The 14,327-nt window shown below is 41.5% G+C and overlaps 1 protein-coding gene across 4 annotated transcripts in view; it reads right to left on the bottom strand.

The window, feature by feature from the left end:
- adgrl3.1 (adhesion G protein-coupled receptor L3.1) overlaps nt 1-14,327 on the bottom strand; it is a 297,007-nt gene that overhangs the window by 48,390 nt on the left and 234,290 nt on the right. For all 4 annotated transcript variants that reach the window (XM_007905934.2, XM_007905930.2, XM_007905931.2 and 1 more), the window contains one exon: nt 1,535-1,703. In XM_007905934.2, the coding sequence (XP_007904125.1) occupies nt 1,535-1,703 (169 nt within the window). The remainder of the gene's footprint in view (nt 1-1,534; nt 1,704-14,327) is intronic.

Here is a 14,327-nt window from a genome sequence, read left to right as displayed (position 1 = left end):
TGGATTTCAGATCTTGATCTATAAGGTCCTCGGGTAGAACAGTCCTCCAGCAACTTCAGGCAAGATTGGATCCAACTCTTAAACCTTGCATCATAGCCAAATATTTTGCATCTAGATTGTTTTTGAATGATAGGTTAATAAAGCATAATTAGAGCAATTATCTGAGAAAACAGACCTTGAATGACTAGCACTATATCTGCACCTTGAAATAGTGTCCTTGAAAAAGGTAAAGCTTCCCAATACAGTAGAAATATAATAATATTTGGTTTGACATAAGATCCATAACATTTCAAAGTGCTTCACAGGAATTGCTGTCAGGCTTAGTTACTGGATTTGTAAGCAAACGTGGTAGTTAATATGGGCAGAGTAATGTTCCCAAAACAGCCTTGAAGTGAATGATTAATTCATCTGGAGGATGGTTGGCCAGGACACTGCGAGAAACTCAATTTGCAAGTAAGAGTTATGGAATCTTTAACATTCACCTTAGATGATTTCATGTCTTATTTGAAGGATGGTATCTTCAACAACTCAACACTCCTCCTAGCAATGCACTAGGGCGTCAGCCTGGAATAAGCATTTAAGTTGCCTAGAATCTTCTTTATTTTTAGCTATACTCTCTATTTCCATATCATCTACAAACTTAGAGATTGTGCCCCTTATACCAGAATCCACATAATTTATCGAAATTCCATTCAATGTAAGCCTTGCATCCTACGCAGCCTGGGCAGAGTTGGTGCAATCCTTGTGGATCTAGGGTCAGTTCTCACACCCCATGTTAAGAGCATTGAAATTGGGTTCACTTATAAATATGACTGGTTTAGGTTTGGGGAAGACGTGTTTTGTCATTGTAAGGCAATGCATGCTTCTTCTATTTCCATCTTTATCAGGACACGGGTGAAGCAGTTGCTTAGACTTGATGCTGTGTTTTAAAATTTCTGCTGATGGAGGAGTAATCATTTGACACCTGCACTGTCCATACAACAATATGAAGTGATTTCCAAATAGAGCTGTGTTGCTATATATTGCAGCTTAAAATAGGTATCTACAATTCAAAGCTGTGAGTTTTACTAAATTTGTCAGTTTTACTGCATATGACTTGAAATTCCACTGAACAGCTTCAACAGGCGTTTGTTCAACTTATTCAAAGCAGAGTGTTCCAACCCCTCATTTTGTGCATCTTTTGTGCTGATACACACAAATGAAATTAGCAATAGAAAACTGATCGCTCTGAAATTGCTATTTCCTGACTTCAGAAGGTTAAGAGTTTAAACCATAAATACTCAAATCTGGAAAGACAATTAAGGATATTTATAGAGGAGGAAAGGTTAATGCCTGCACAAGAATTAATAAACTCTTACTAGACCTTTCTGTCTCCTTATTGAGCAATGAAGCAGTTGATTTCTGCAGTATTGTGATAACACTGAACAAGAGCCATCAAGAGGAAGGACATTTACCCGACTTCCTTTACTTTTCCCCCCAGTCCAATATATTCATAGATATATATATATATATTCCTTTGATAGACAAGACTAACCTTCTTTTGGAGGACACAGTGGAAAATGAATATGAACATTCCCTGCAGCGAGTTGAAAATGGTGAAGAGATATGCCATGATAACTGTGCTGTCGTTAATGAACATAAGTCCAAAAGCCCAAGTTAGTCCAAGGAGGCAAAGGAGTGCTATCGCCCCTATGACCCATGACCTGTAAAGAATAAAAAAAGAGCCAATTAAGATAGTAATGCATTTTTTTTAAACAAACAGTTTGGGTAATCATTTTCTTTCAACCCAAGTTAGAAACGTTTGAACCCTTACTCGCCAAGACACAGACACACGCTCGGATACAACTCCAAGGGCCCTGGATAGCCTTCAGTATCTACAAACCCCTAGTACCTCACCCAAATGGTTGTCCTTCATACCTGAGCCCATATGGGCACCCGATCTATGGTTGGGAGCTGAGTGGGATGGGGAGGGGATAGATAACCAAAAGCGCAATCAAAGCAGTATATTTTGATTTGTGCCTTGAAAGAGCAAGTAGCTGGGTCAGATGAGGTAGCTCAGCATAAACGGGACTAAAAGAGGGAATGTTCAAATCTCAACTGCTCAGTTTCACATCGGGCATTTCCTTTAACAAACATTGAAGCAGCTTTTTAAATTTATATTTAATAGTCAATAGGCTGCTCTTTGCTTCTCAGGTTTGTGCTAAATGTTGTGCACCACATTAGCACTTTGTATTGTGCATCCCCAAATCCATAAACCAATCTTTACAATCTTATTATTTCTTTACCAACCATACATGGAATGCAGAAATTGTGTTTAAATTATTTGGATTTGCAAATGTTGCTGTTTGAAAAGAAATAAATTCAAGAAATGCAGTAATACCTACTGCAATGACTTTTCTGAGAGATGAATCGTTTCCTTAGACCAGCTTTCAAGGTAATGAAATCATCAACCAAGTACGGTTCTTTGAATTCAGGTCAAACTGTGACAATGCCAGTTTTTGAGATGAGTGTTTTTTTGTGAGGCACTGATGCAAGACAAAGGTAAGATACCAATAAAGCAAACATGTGAGTCAAAAAANGACGAGGCAGGAAAGGAAAAAATAAAGAGACCAGAAAATAAAATTGGTCGTTCGTTTCGTGGATGTTTGTGGGACACTGCTGTGCACAAATAGGCTGCTGCATTTGCCTACAAACACATAGTCCCTCCACTTCACAGTAAAGCGCTTTGGTACGTCTCCCTGACATGAAAGGCACCAATTTGCACAAATTGCAAATGTAATTTGTTGTTATTGTTCTTGCTCAGGGTAAGTAAGGCACCATCTGCTGCTGCACTTTCACACACTGGACAATGGCTCAGATCGTAAGAGAGCATTATAAAGACTGAGCTGTTTTAAGATATTTCAAGAAACTGCCCCTAATCATTGGATTCCCACACAACAAACCTGTCTGTCTGTCTGTCTGAGTCATGCTTTTTCACAGACGACAGTTGAACAGGCTCATTGATGCCAGGCAATGCAGGCATAACAGCTCGATCCATGCTCAGCCTGTTGTGGTATTCTGGTATTTTCTGAACAGGTTTCTAAATAAGAAATGTGTAATTACTGAATTTCTAAAACTAACTTGACTAAAACCACAAACTATGTTTAAGAAATGTGCTCATTATGATTTTTTTCTAAGCAATGCATCGAGAATTTTTTTNGAAGGAATTTTTTGAAGGAACCGGGTTCCTACATACTGCTAGGTAAACAGAGACAAGGAAACTTGCCCAACATTTCGCTGTGCCGGGAATAGAACTCAGGTCTCTCGCTTGCAAGGTGAGTGCTCTAACCACTGAGCTACAGGACTCCACACAATATCACACAAGACCCAGAAGTATCAATTGGATGAATGCTGACTATTCAGACTGGACTAATAGTCAGTCATAAGTGAGAGTACCCTCCTTCTCAGAATTCTCTAACCAATGATGTATTAACCCCATGATTGTTTTGATGCATCTTAAATAACAATAGAGCTGGAACTATAACTGTCAGCAAATGGTAATTGTTCAGGACATCCATTTAAATATTTACTTTTAAATTTATTTTGTGTGCTGGGAACACAAAACAGAAATTGCTGATATACAGTGTACAGTGGTATAGTCATTGACCAACACAGACAGGCAAGGGACCAGCAAAAACAGTTACAAAACCTCAGAGATCCTAGCTACTCACAAACACAGATCTTGAAGGTGACAGGACAGGTTGATAGAGATGTTAAAGAAGCATATGGGATCCTTGACTTTACAAATAGAGCATAGAGTACAAAAGCAAGGAAGTTCTGCTAAACCTTTATAAGTCAATGGTGAGGCCTCAGCTGGAATATTGTGTCCAATTCTGGGCACCACACTTTAGGAAGGAATATCAAGACCTTCAAATGTTAAATACTTAGAGGTAAGCCATTTGTCGAATGATTTCTGTACTTTGGATGCATATGTTTGTGCATTAAATCAACCAGGAAGGAATGCAGACAAATAAATTCTGACAGTCCTGGGCTTGGGAGAGGGGAGTGGGAGAGAGAAAAAGTGAACATCTCATCAGACAGAGGTAAATTGGGGGCAGATTGCTACAGAAGCCAGTTTTTGCCACAGAAAGAAGGCAATTGACAAAGCAGACAGGATACTAGCTACACAGTCTGAAGCCAAGTTGCAATGACATCATTAAAACAAACAGTTATCTTCAAAAATACTGTGACCCTTATACCTCTTGCCTTCAAGAAACTGAATGATTCATCCATTTTGAAAGCATATCAGGAGAGTGATATTTTTGGCAATGCATTTACAAAATGGCCAACCATAATCTAAATATGATATTGCGTTATTTTTACTTCTATAAATTTCAACAATCGTTTGTTGGTCCCAAATGATCAACAGAGCAAGGCAGTGAGACAGCATTATGTTGCTTGGTGAAGGAAGGTCACTTAGTTTAACAAAGTGGCAATTGTGACACTCTCAGTCTATGATAGTCCCAGTAATCACTGAAACTCATATCCTGAGATAAATGTATATGAGGAGCAAATCAGCGTCAAGGTAGGTTCAAACATTCCATCAGTGTCTCTGTGACTCTGCAATTCAGCTGGATTCTGTAACTTTTATTAGGTAATGGCAGATGTTTAAATCTCATTTCTCCGCCCTTTCTCTATATCCCCAACCTCTCAAATATCCGTCTATCTCCTGATTAAACTTCCCCATTAATTTGACATTGATGGCCTTCTTGGGCAACGCACTACGCATTCACACCCCGCTTTCTGTGAAGAAACATTTTTTGGTCTTGTTTCTGCCCGGGATAGCTCTGATTTTATGATTGCGCTCCTTTGTTTTGAAATGTTCTCTACCCATGGAAGAGACCCAATCTAGCCTGTTAATTCCCTTCATTATTTTAACCACCTCAGTCAGATAACTACTTAACCTTTTCAGCTCTGGATAACATAACACAATCTTACCTAGCCTCATAGCTAAACTCGCTCATTCCTTGTTAATAATCCAGTAAATTGTCATTGGAAACCTTCCAAGACGAATATATTCTTCCTAAAAATATGGGCCCCAAAACAGAACACAATATTCCAAATGAGGCCTGAGCACTTCTCTGTTTAGCTGGAGCAGGAACTGTTTGCATTTATATTACAGACCGCTTCCTGTAAAATACAGGATCCCATTAGTGTTTTTGATTGCTTTCTACACCTGCAAACTAGCTTTCAGTCTCTCATACACTTTGACCACTACACCATTTGTTCATATTTTCATTTATCCTCCAGGGGTTTATGAATCAACACCACAAGGAATTTAGTTGAGGACGTACAACCTAAAGGCAAGTGACATAAATCGTTACCGTTATAGTGAAAGTTATAGTGAAAGTGTGGAGGAGGCAGTTTGCCCCTATCACTCTCCATGACCTAGGCTCTCAAGATTCATAAGAGAAGGCTCTTTGACCTATCTGATCTCATCTTTCTAGAATACTCAATTTCAGAAAAACATTTCAAAATAATATTTCTTAATTGTGCCCAACGCGCTTTAGATAAAAACTATCTCCAAGCACAGTCTTGAGCAAACGGACAAGTTCATTAAAGATTTCAGCACCTCCATTGGTAAACTTCCAAGATACTTGTTAATCAGATCCACAAAGCTTTTGTTAATTGAACTATCATTAATCTCCCTCAAATTGCTTGACTGCGAGCTTCTTAATACCCAATACAGTAAGTAATCCAAAATCAATGAGTTTATTTAAATGGTGATTGTCATTCCAACCCACTTCAAGAGGATACTGGCTCTTACCCTCTCCATTCCATATTAATGCATCCAGCATAAAATCGATAGCTGAAACAGGCAAAGAAAAAAGAAACAGAAGAGCTCACATTCCGAATGAAGTGCTACATGAAAGCAGGCAAAGGAAATTAGAATGAAGTAAAGAACAAACTAATGAAGGAAAATAAAGACAAAATATTAAAATATGCCAATGCAGGTGAGATGCAACAGATTTTGGTAGTTGATCTTTAGATCGTATCCTCACTGGGATTTAATTTGTCCATTACTGTAAACCCAAATTTTTCAGCAGGGAAGTTAATCTAATTTAACATCAATTTAAAATAAAACAAGCCAACATACCAGCTTTTACTTTCAGACACACTACAAATTTTATCAGTGTTCTTAATCTCGTGGGATAGAAAGTTTTGTAGCACTCAACACTGGCAAGGCTTGGATTGAAATTTGTAACAAATAAATCTCTATGCGGGCAAATGTACGGAAATTGAAAACTTCTCACAAAGTAAACTGAAGTTATTAACATTTAAAAATAGAAACAGACCAGCAAAAGTCCTTGTTGATGGCAACACTTAAAACTGTGGGAATGCAACCGTTGCAGACATAATTCAGAGACCTCAGAGTGTGCAATCTGCCACTCCACTTTTTTCTTCAAGGGCAGATGTTCCAAGTATCGATGGTGAAATGTACACAAGTACACTGTGCAACGTAGTACCCATTTCATGTGTGACAGTCATTATGCAATGGGGAGACAGGTGAGCAAATTACAGAACTGGAGTTTGGCTTATCTCTCTAAGATATTGAAGATTGGTTGAAGTACTGCTGAGACTTGTACAAAATAAATTCGGAAACTGATGTCCCTCCCACCATTTCCAGTCACAAGTGGCAAGAAGAAAAAACAGCTGGCAGGTGTGATACAAAACCCACACCTCCAATGGCAACTGAACAATATGCAATAGAAGGAGAAGGAGAAACAGACACACACACACTTTCTAACCTTTTTTTTTCTGCTTTGCACTTCTTGATCAAGACTAACAAATTATTTCAACTGCATTGTAATGACACTTGGAGTAATGTTTCCAGCCAGCAATATTTGCTACTGTATCGATATTGATTAAAAAAGGAGCAATTTAGTCAGTTCAACTTTTTCAAGACGTCACCAGAATCCATTGAAATATTTAGTTTCAAACAAGCATTTCACCACCATCTTCCAGCATAAATTACAACACCGACATTCTTGAAAATACCAAAAGGAAATACTTTGTTAGGATATGTTTTAAACTGCATTGAAACAGTGCTAATGAGGTGATTCTCATTATGGTCTAATGGGCTAGGATACAGGCCTTTCAGGAAAGATAGGAAGATACACAAGGTTTGTAAAGGGCAAATGAGAAGGTATGATACATGAGCCAGAATTTTGGGATGAGCCAAGGTAAAAAAAGTCTCCAGTTAGATGTGCTTAAAAATGGGGGTGGCTTCAGACTAAAATAAGAACAACTGATAATGTTATTGTAATGTTAGAAACATGAACAAAGCAAAACAAAAAAAAGGTGTTTTGGATGAGGAGCTTCAAGCAACCCAAATTAAAACGGAAATGTTGAAGAGAGAAAGTGGGAACTTGCCTGAGCTCATCGTTGTGGTTGATAACTGCTTCCTGACTCAGGATGTCAGGAATCCCATAGATTTAGTTTTCGTCAGTGACTATGACAGTGTTCAGGGAATAGAAATAGTTTAACCACTGGCCAATACTGAGCACAGCTTAGTAACATTCAAACGGAATTGGGAAATGGTGCAAAGATACAACCGAATCCCAGTATACAACTTTCGACAGGCAAACGTCAGAGTATGAGGACTGACATAGATGGAGAGGTACTAAATAGAAGTTGAGAATCAATAGGCAATCTCCAAACAATGTAGAGCACTACATGTCAATTACATATCTCAGGAATTAGTTGCTGAAAGTGGCATCCAAATTTAATGTTTCTTATCGGTATCTGGGGGTCATGATGGACGCCAATTTTCATTTGGACACTGTCCTGCGGGACCGTGCTGGGTAAGGGTGAAGGGCATTCTGGTGTGGAGTCCTGTAGATCAATGGTGAGAGCAGTCGCCTCGCAAGGAAGAGGACCTAGGTTTGATTCCCGGCAGGGTGAAACACTGGACAAGTTTCCTTACTCCACACACCTCTGTTTACCTCACAGTAAGTTGCAAGTGGTTGTTAGCAGATTGGCGGATCGATTTTCTGGGGGTAATCAATCCTTCAAAAAATAATAATAATAATAAAAAATTGGTCACTCAATTCACGACTGTTTATGGGATGCTGCTGTGCACAATTCGCTGCCGCGTTTCGGCCACAAAATATCCAGTTGATTCACTTTACAGTATATTCCATGAGCGCTTTGAGACGTCTCAAAGATGTGATAAAAGGTGCTATATCAAATGCAAGGATCATTATTTTTATTATTATTATTATTATGATGTCCAAACAGTTCTCCTTTATGGTTCTAAACTCCTGAGTGTGTAGCAGAGAGGCTTCCAAAATTATCGGTGAGGTAGGTATATGGTAAGTAGGGGAACAGGTTGCAAGGAGGGCGGGCTCTGGTCTACACTGACCTGTCGCCACTGCATTGTCAAAGCCCCTCACATGAGAAAACGGATTAACCAGCTGAGTTAGCCTAGTGCACAGATTGGATTTGGACCTTCAGCACAAGGCATGTCACCTGTAAAGGTCCCACCACACTAAAGGCAGATGTTCATTGAATAGTTGATAAACTCTGAGGCTTGGGGTGACATTATCTGGAGAACTGAGCTCGCTCACATATCCACGGCTTGGTATCCACCTTGACTGGAATGCAGAGAGGTAAGCAGCTACTGTTCACGCTTCGTACCAATGACTGGTGGAACAGTCACTCAATGGATGTGTGTCTGAGCTGTGAACAGGTGTTTAGTGGCAATGCTCTCACACATGTCATGCTGAGCTGTGCTACTCACCAGGATATCTGCAGAGAATTCTGAGTACCTGTTGACCCCCGAGTGAGCGGCTCATATATGCTCTCGGCAGATGTCAAATGACCTACTAAAGGTAAACTGTTAACACTGCAAACCAAAGCCATAACCGATAAAGTGGTCCTTGCTGTACAAGTTGCAGGAAGTTCGCTAGGGTGCAAGTTATGAGTTTGGCAAGCTGTGCAGGTTTAGCGTAGTGCTCACTTCGGAATCCCAAGCCTTTGTATCTTGCTAATCTGTGCCTGATATTTTCCAGAATTCAGTTAGCAGAGTGTGCGTCCCTCCCTCCAAGGAGAGAGAGAGCACATCCATTCCACAAGGAAATTTCCATGATCAAAGGGCATACATATGTGGAATTCTCTCTAGTTTGGATACTCTTAAGCATGACGATGGGTTTCCTTGTGTGTGTCAGGCACGCAGGTGATAAAAATTAAAATAGCATTGGGAGGTTGTGACTTTGTGTGCTTTGGCCTCCAAAAGGCTGTGGATGTCCTTACCTCCTACAATCTGCACACTTTGAAATCCTAAGAATGTAAGCGGAGATCCTGAAGCAGCCGTCCAGATGCTGCACGATCACCTCTCCACCACCTTCAACTCCCTCGTCCCACTGAAATCCAGGACCATCTCCGAACCCACCCGATCCCCCTGGTTCAACAACCATCTCCGCCGCCTAAAAACCCAAACCCGGCTGCTCAAGCGCAGATGTCAAAAAACTGGCCTGACAGTCCACTGCCAATTATGGCTCAAGCATCTCCACAGCTACCACCATTCCTTGACATGCGCAAAAACGGCCTTCTACTCCAACATCATCTTGGAGGCTAAACACAACCCTAAAATCCTTTTTTCCCACCACCCACTACCTCCTCCGTGCCCCCTCTCAGGCCTCCTCAATCTTCATATCAAATGCGAAGTGCGAAGAGGTCATGGACTTCTTTTCATCTAAAATTCACAACATCCGCCAGGCAGCCTCATCCACCAGCACCTTGTCACCCACCACCACGCCCTCTCTGTGCCCCTCATTCTCCCCATCATCTGCTCCTACCACCACCCCATCCTACATTTCTTCCTCCCCATCTTTCCCTCCTCCCACTCACCCACCATCACCTCCATGAAACCCACCACCAGCTGCCTCGACCCCCTCCCCCTCGACCCCACCAACTTGCTGGTCATCCAGCTCCCCCTCCTCTGCCCGCTACTGGCTGACATCATCAGCCAGTCCCTCTCCTCCGGATCAGTCCCTGCTCCCCTCAAAACTGCTGTCATCACTCCCCTCCTCAAGAAACCTTCCCTATATCCCTCAAACCCCAGCCACTACCACCCCATTTCTAACCTGCCCTTCCTCTCAAAATCCTAGAATGTGTTGTTGCCAAACAACTCCGTGCATACCTCTCCTCCCACTCCCTCTTCGAACCCCTCCAGTCCGGTTTCCGCTCTGCCCACAGTACAGACTGCGCTTGTGAAAGTCACAAACGACATCCTCTCTATCTGTGACCAGGGCTCCCTCTGCCTCCTTGTGCTCCTGGACCTCTCTGCGGCTTTTGACACAGTCGATCATGCCATCCTCCTCCACCGCCTTTCCTCCATCATCCACCTCAGTGGGACCGCACTCGCCTGGTTCGAGCCCTACTTCACAACCCACCAGCAGTACATCTGCACAAACGGCTTCTCCTCCCGCTCTCACCCGGTCACCTGCGGGGTACCCCAAGGATCCACCCTTGGCCCCCTCCTCTTGCTGATCTACATGCTCCCTCTTGAGTGTGTCATCCGCAGACATGGAGTACATTTCCACATGTATGCAGACGACACCCAACTCTATTTTTCCACCTCTTTGTGACCCCCCCCAGTTCCCTGATGTTCTGTCAGTCTGCCTGTCAAATCTCAGGGGCTGGATGAGCGCAAATTTCCTTCAGCTGAACATTGACAAGACGGAAGCCATACTATTTGGCTCTCGTTAACGTCTTAAAATCTCATGGCTCTCACCTCCTCCACCTACCCGATCTCCCCCTAAAACTCTCCGAACCCGTACGCAACCTAAGCGTCAGGTTCGACCCCCAATTATCCTTTCTTCCCCACATCCGGTCCCTCAGCAGCACCGCTTTCTTCCACCTCCGACGCATCGCCCGGTCCACCAATACCTCTCCCCAAAAGCTGCTGACACCCTAGTCCATGCCTTTGTCACCTCTCAGCTGGACTATTCTAATGCCCTCCTCGCCGGCCTCCCCTCCACTACCATCCATAAAATCCAGATCACTGAAAACTCTGCCACCCGCATTCTCATCCGCACCAAACTTCACTCCTCAATCACCCCAGTCCTTGCCAGACTGCATTGGCTGTCTATCCCAGAGAGGATCGAATTCAAGATCCTCACTCTTGTATTCAATTCCCTTCCCTCCTGTGCAACCCCCTACCTCTCTGACCTTCTCTCTCCTTAAAACAGTACCCGTTGCCTTTGTTCCTCCGGATCTGGCCTCCTCATCCCCTGAGTACTCTGCTCCACCTCGGCGGCCGTGCCTTCAGCCACTACGCCCCGAGGTTCCGGAATTCCCTTCCTCACTCCCTTTGCCTCGGTCCCTCTCTTCCTATTTTCAGGTCTCTGCTGAAGACCTTTCTTTTCAAAGACTGCGCCTTTGGTCACCTTCCTCCCCCTCCCCCTGGCTCGACACCGGGATCTGTTACTGTAAAGCGCTCTGAGACACTGTCTGGCGTGGAGGGCACTTTATAAATCCAAGTTGTGTTGTTGTAAGCATTATTTCTGAAATGAACTCTTCCTCTCATCTATTTGTTTCAGCCACAAAGTACACAGTCACTCCACTTTACAGTATATTTTGTGAAGCGCTTTGAGATATCCCAACAATGTGATAACGCTCATATTAAATGCAAGGATTATTATTATTATAGTTAATATTGTATGAAGACTATCAATCTAGCCATTTGGTTTGTTTAAGAGCTCCTGAAATGTAAACTACCCAGGATAATAAACCTGTCAAAAAAATTGAAAAAAATATTGTATATAACTATGTACACAAAATATACAGTGAATTCACTTTGTAGAAATATTCTGTGAAGTGTTTGGAGACTTCTTGAAGACATGATAAGGCGCTGTATTAAATGGAAGAATGAATGATGATGATCTAGTCATTAACCTTGATGATGGCTGGACAATAGGTCTCATCACTGTTTTCAATTAGAAAACCTGAATTTACTGACAGGTTTGTCCTCCTGATGTTCACAAGCTGGTAAAGTGCTTCTCAACAGGATTTAACGAAAAAACTATTTTAAAGGGTATTTTCTCACAATAAATAAGAATCTCCTTTCTTTTCAAGGATTAGGTTTCTATACTTACTGCTAGTGCTAGCCACTTTTGAAAAAATGGTCTCTGGTCTATAACTTAAATGGATTTGTTCAGTATTACTCTGCTCTGCCTAACCTTATTCTCACTTGAAGGAAACAAAACACTGAGCTCACAGTGAGTGAAAATGAGAGAAAATATTCATGAAAACAGGCAGATGGTCTAAAACTTCCACAGAAAAGTGCAATTTGACATCAAAACAATCCCCTTACATTGGTTTCTCACAGGACTGGCGCCAGTTTTCAGCGGCAGAAATAATGACTGAGAAAACAGCAAGTGTCTGCACCAATATTTGAACACACACACGTCTTTCGTTTGAAGAAAAAAGAAAGAGCAAAGTAAACTGGGTGTGTTTCAAAAAGTGCTGGTGGAATGCTGCCTGTTTATAATGTGCACAGAAAAGCACAGCCTGTATTCCTGAAACATTTTGCAAGGCTATTTTCAATGGTGAATACAGAAAGCAGACTGTTCTCTTCCCTCTCAAATAGATTACAGACCTCGACCAATTATTAATCAAAGAATTGTTTAGAACTTCTGCCACCACCCCACCCAGGCAACCTCATTTAATAGGCTCCGCTTCTGGTTACAGTAATGAATCAAAATGCGTATAGACTGCCAGAAGACTCCATATTTGATCAGATCTGTATAAGCTCTGAATGAGATCCAGAACAAATAAGGACGAACAATTATCATTTCTTTTGGTAGCAGACAAATGCCAAATGCAGTAACTGGGATACGCATTGCTGAGATACCAGTAACATAGGATGATGAAAGCACAGGAATCTCAGAAAGAAGCAAGCACAAGTAGTTGGGTGGGTACCCAAGAACACATGCCCCTGCTTGCACACAAGGTGACTTGCACACATATATGTGTATACCTGCAGGTCTATTCTCAAACGGTTTTCTCCCTCTATACTTAATAGTGTGGATTACTTTTCCAGGGGTGATAATTCCTTTCAAATAAATAAAAATAATTTAGTCACTCAATCCACTTGCGGGACACTGCTGTGTGCAATTGGCTGCCACGTTTCTCCCACAAAATATACAATCAATCCAGTTTAAAGTATATTCTGTGAAGCGCTTTGAGATGTCTCGAAGACGTGATAAGGCTCCATATCAAATACAACGATTATTATTATTACTTATTATTGTTTTAAGTTAATAAGGCATGTTCTAGACACAGATGTTTGGAAAGTGCTTTACTAGAAAGTGCCTGTAAACCTTTCAGCTTCAGCTAAAGAAAGGTTTAACATTTGTTGATGATATTTCACACTTTTCATGCATTTGACTGTGATACATTTTTGTTGCATGATTGTTTCTTAGAGCGGTGATTTATTTTAATATTAATAAATGAAACATTCTAACAGACTCATAAAGTCACCTTGACCATCAGACAACACGACCCTCGCTGGTACATATTACATCCTAAATTCGAAAAGATTTTGTGCACATCAACAAAACAATCAGTTATTTATTTTTCTGTATGATTCTTAACACAGAATTACAGGTTCCTCCAACGTCTCAAAGATTTTACAAGTCAATCAAAGTCTGTGCAGAATTTGCTTCATTCAGCCAGGATAGTCATCGGGGAGCTAGAATTGGTCAATTGTCACACCCTTGGCTTGGGAGGGGAATGATTCCTACTCCTGATCATTATTCAGAGACTGTGGGACAAAGCTGTGTGTGTTGGGTGCTGGTGTCTATGCCTGTGTGTGTGTGTGGACAGCAAGCAAAAACAGCACTGGGCCAAGATAACCCTTATCAACGGTCAAATGACCTGGCTATGTGGACTACTAAGGTTTGTAGTATCACTTTAAAGAGTTTAGGACAATTAAGAAAGAGATAGTGAAATAAAGACAGTAAACATAAAAGGAGGGGAGAAAATTGATATGGTTAAGGTTGTCAGATTTGTTGTCAGATAAATACAATACAAATTACATTTGTATAGCGCCTTTCATGCCGGGAGGATGTCCCAACGCGCTGGACAGTCAGGGATTTGAGACTAAATCAACTGAAGAACACTCTTTGCAAACTTTGCAGCACATCTCATTACAATGATTATATGAATAATAATCTCTAAACCGAGGCACCAAAGCATGAATGACATAAATGGGACTGTAGCCTAGCAGAAAAAAACTATCTGCAGGACACAAGAGGGATGGGAGAACATTGGCTAGAGAA

This window comes from Callorhinchus milii, unplaced genomic scaffold (assembly GCF_018977255.1).
Source record: "Callorhinchus milii isolate IMCB2004 unplaced genomic scaffold, IMCB_Cmil_1.0 Scaffold1, whole genome shotgun sequence".
NCBI classification, from domain to species: Eukaryota; Metazoa; Chordata; class Chondrichthyes; order Chimaeriformes; family Callorhinchidae; genus Callorhinchus; species Callorhinchus milii.
Note: the sequence above shows the minus strand (reverse complement) of the source record. Positions and strands in the feature narration are given on the sequence as shown.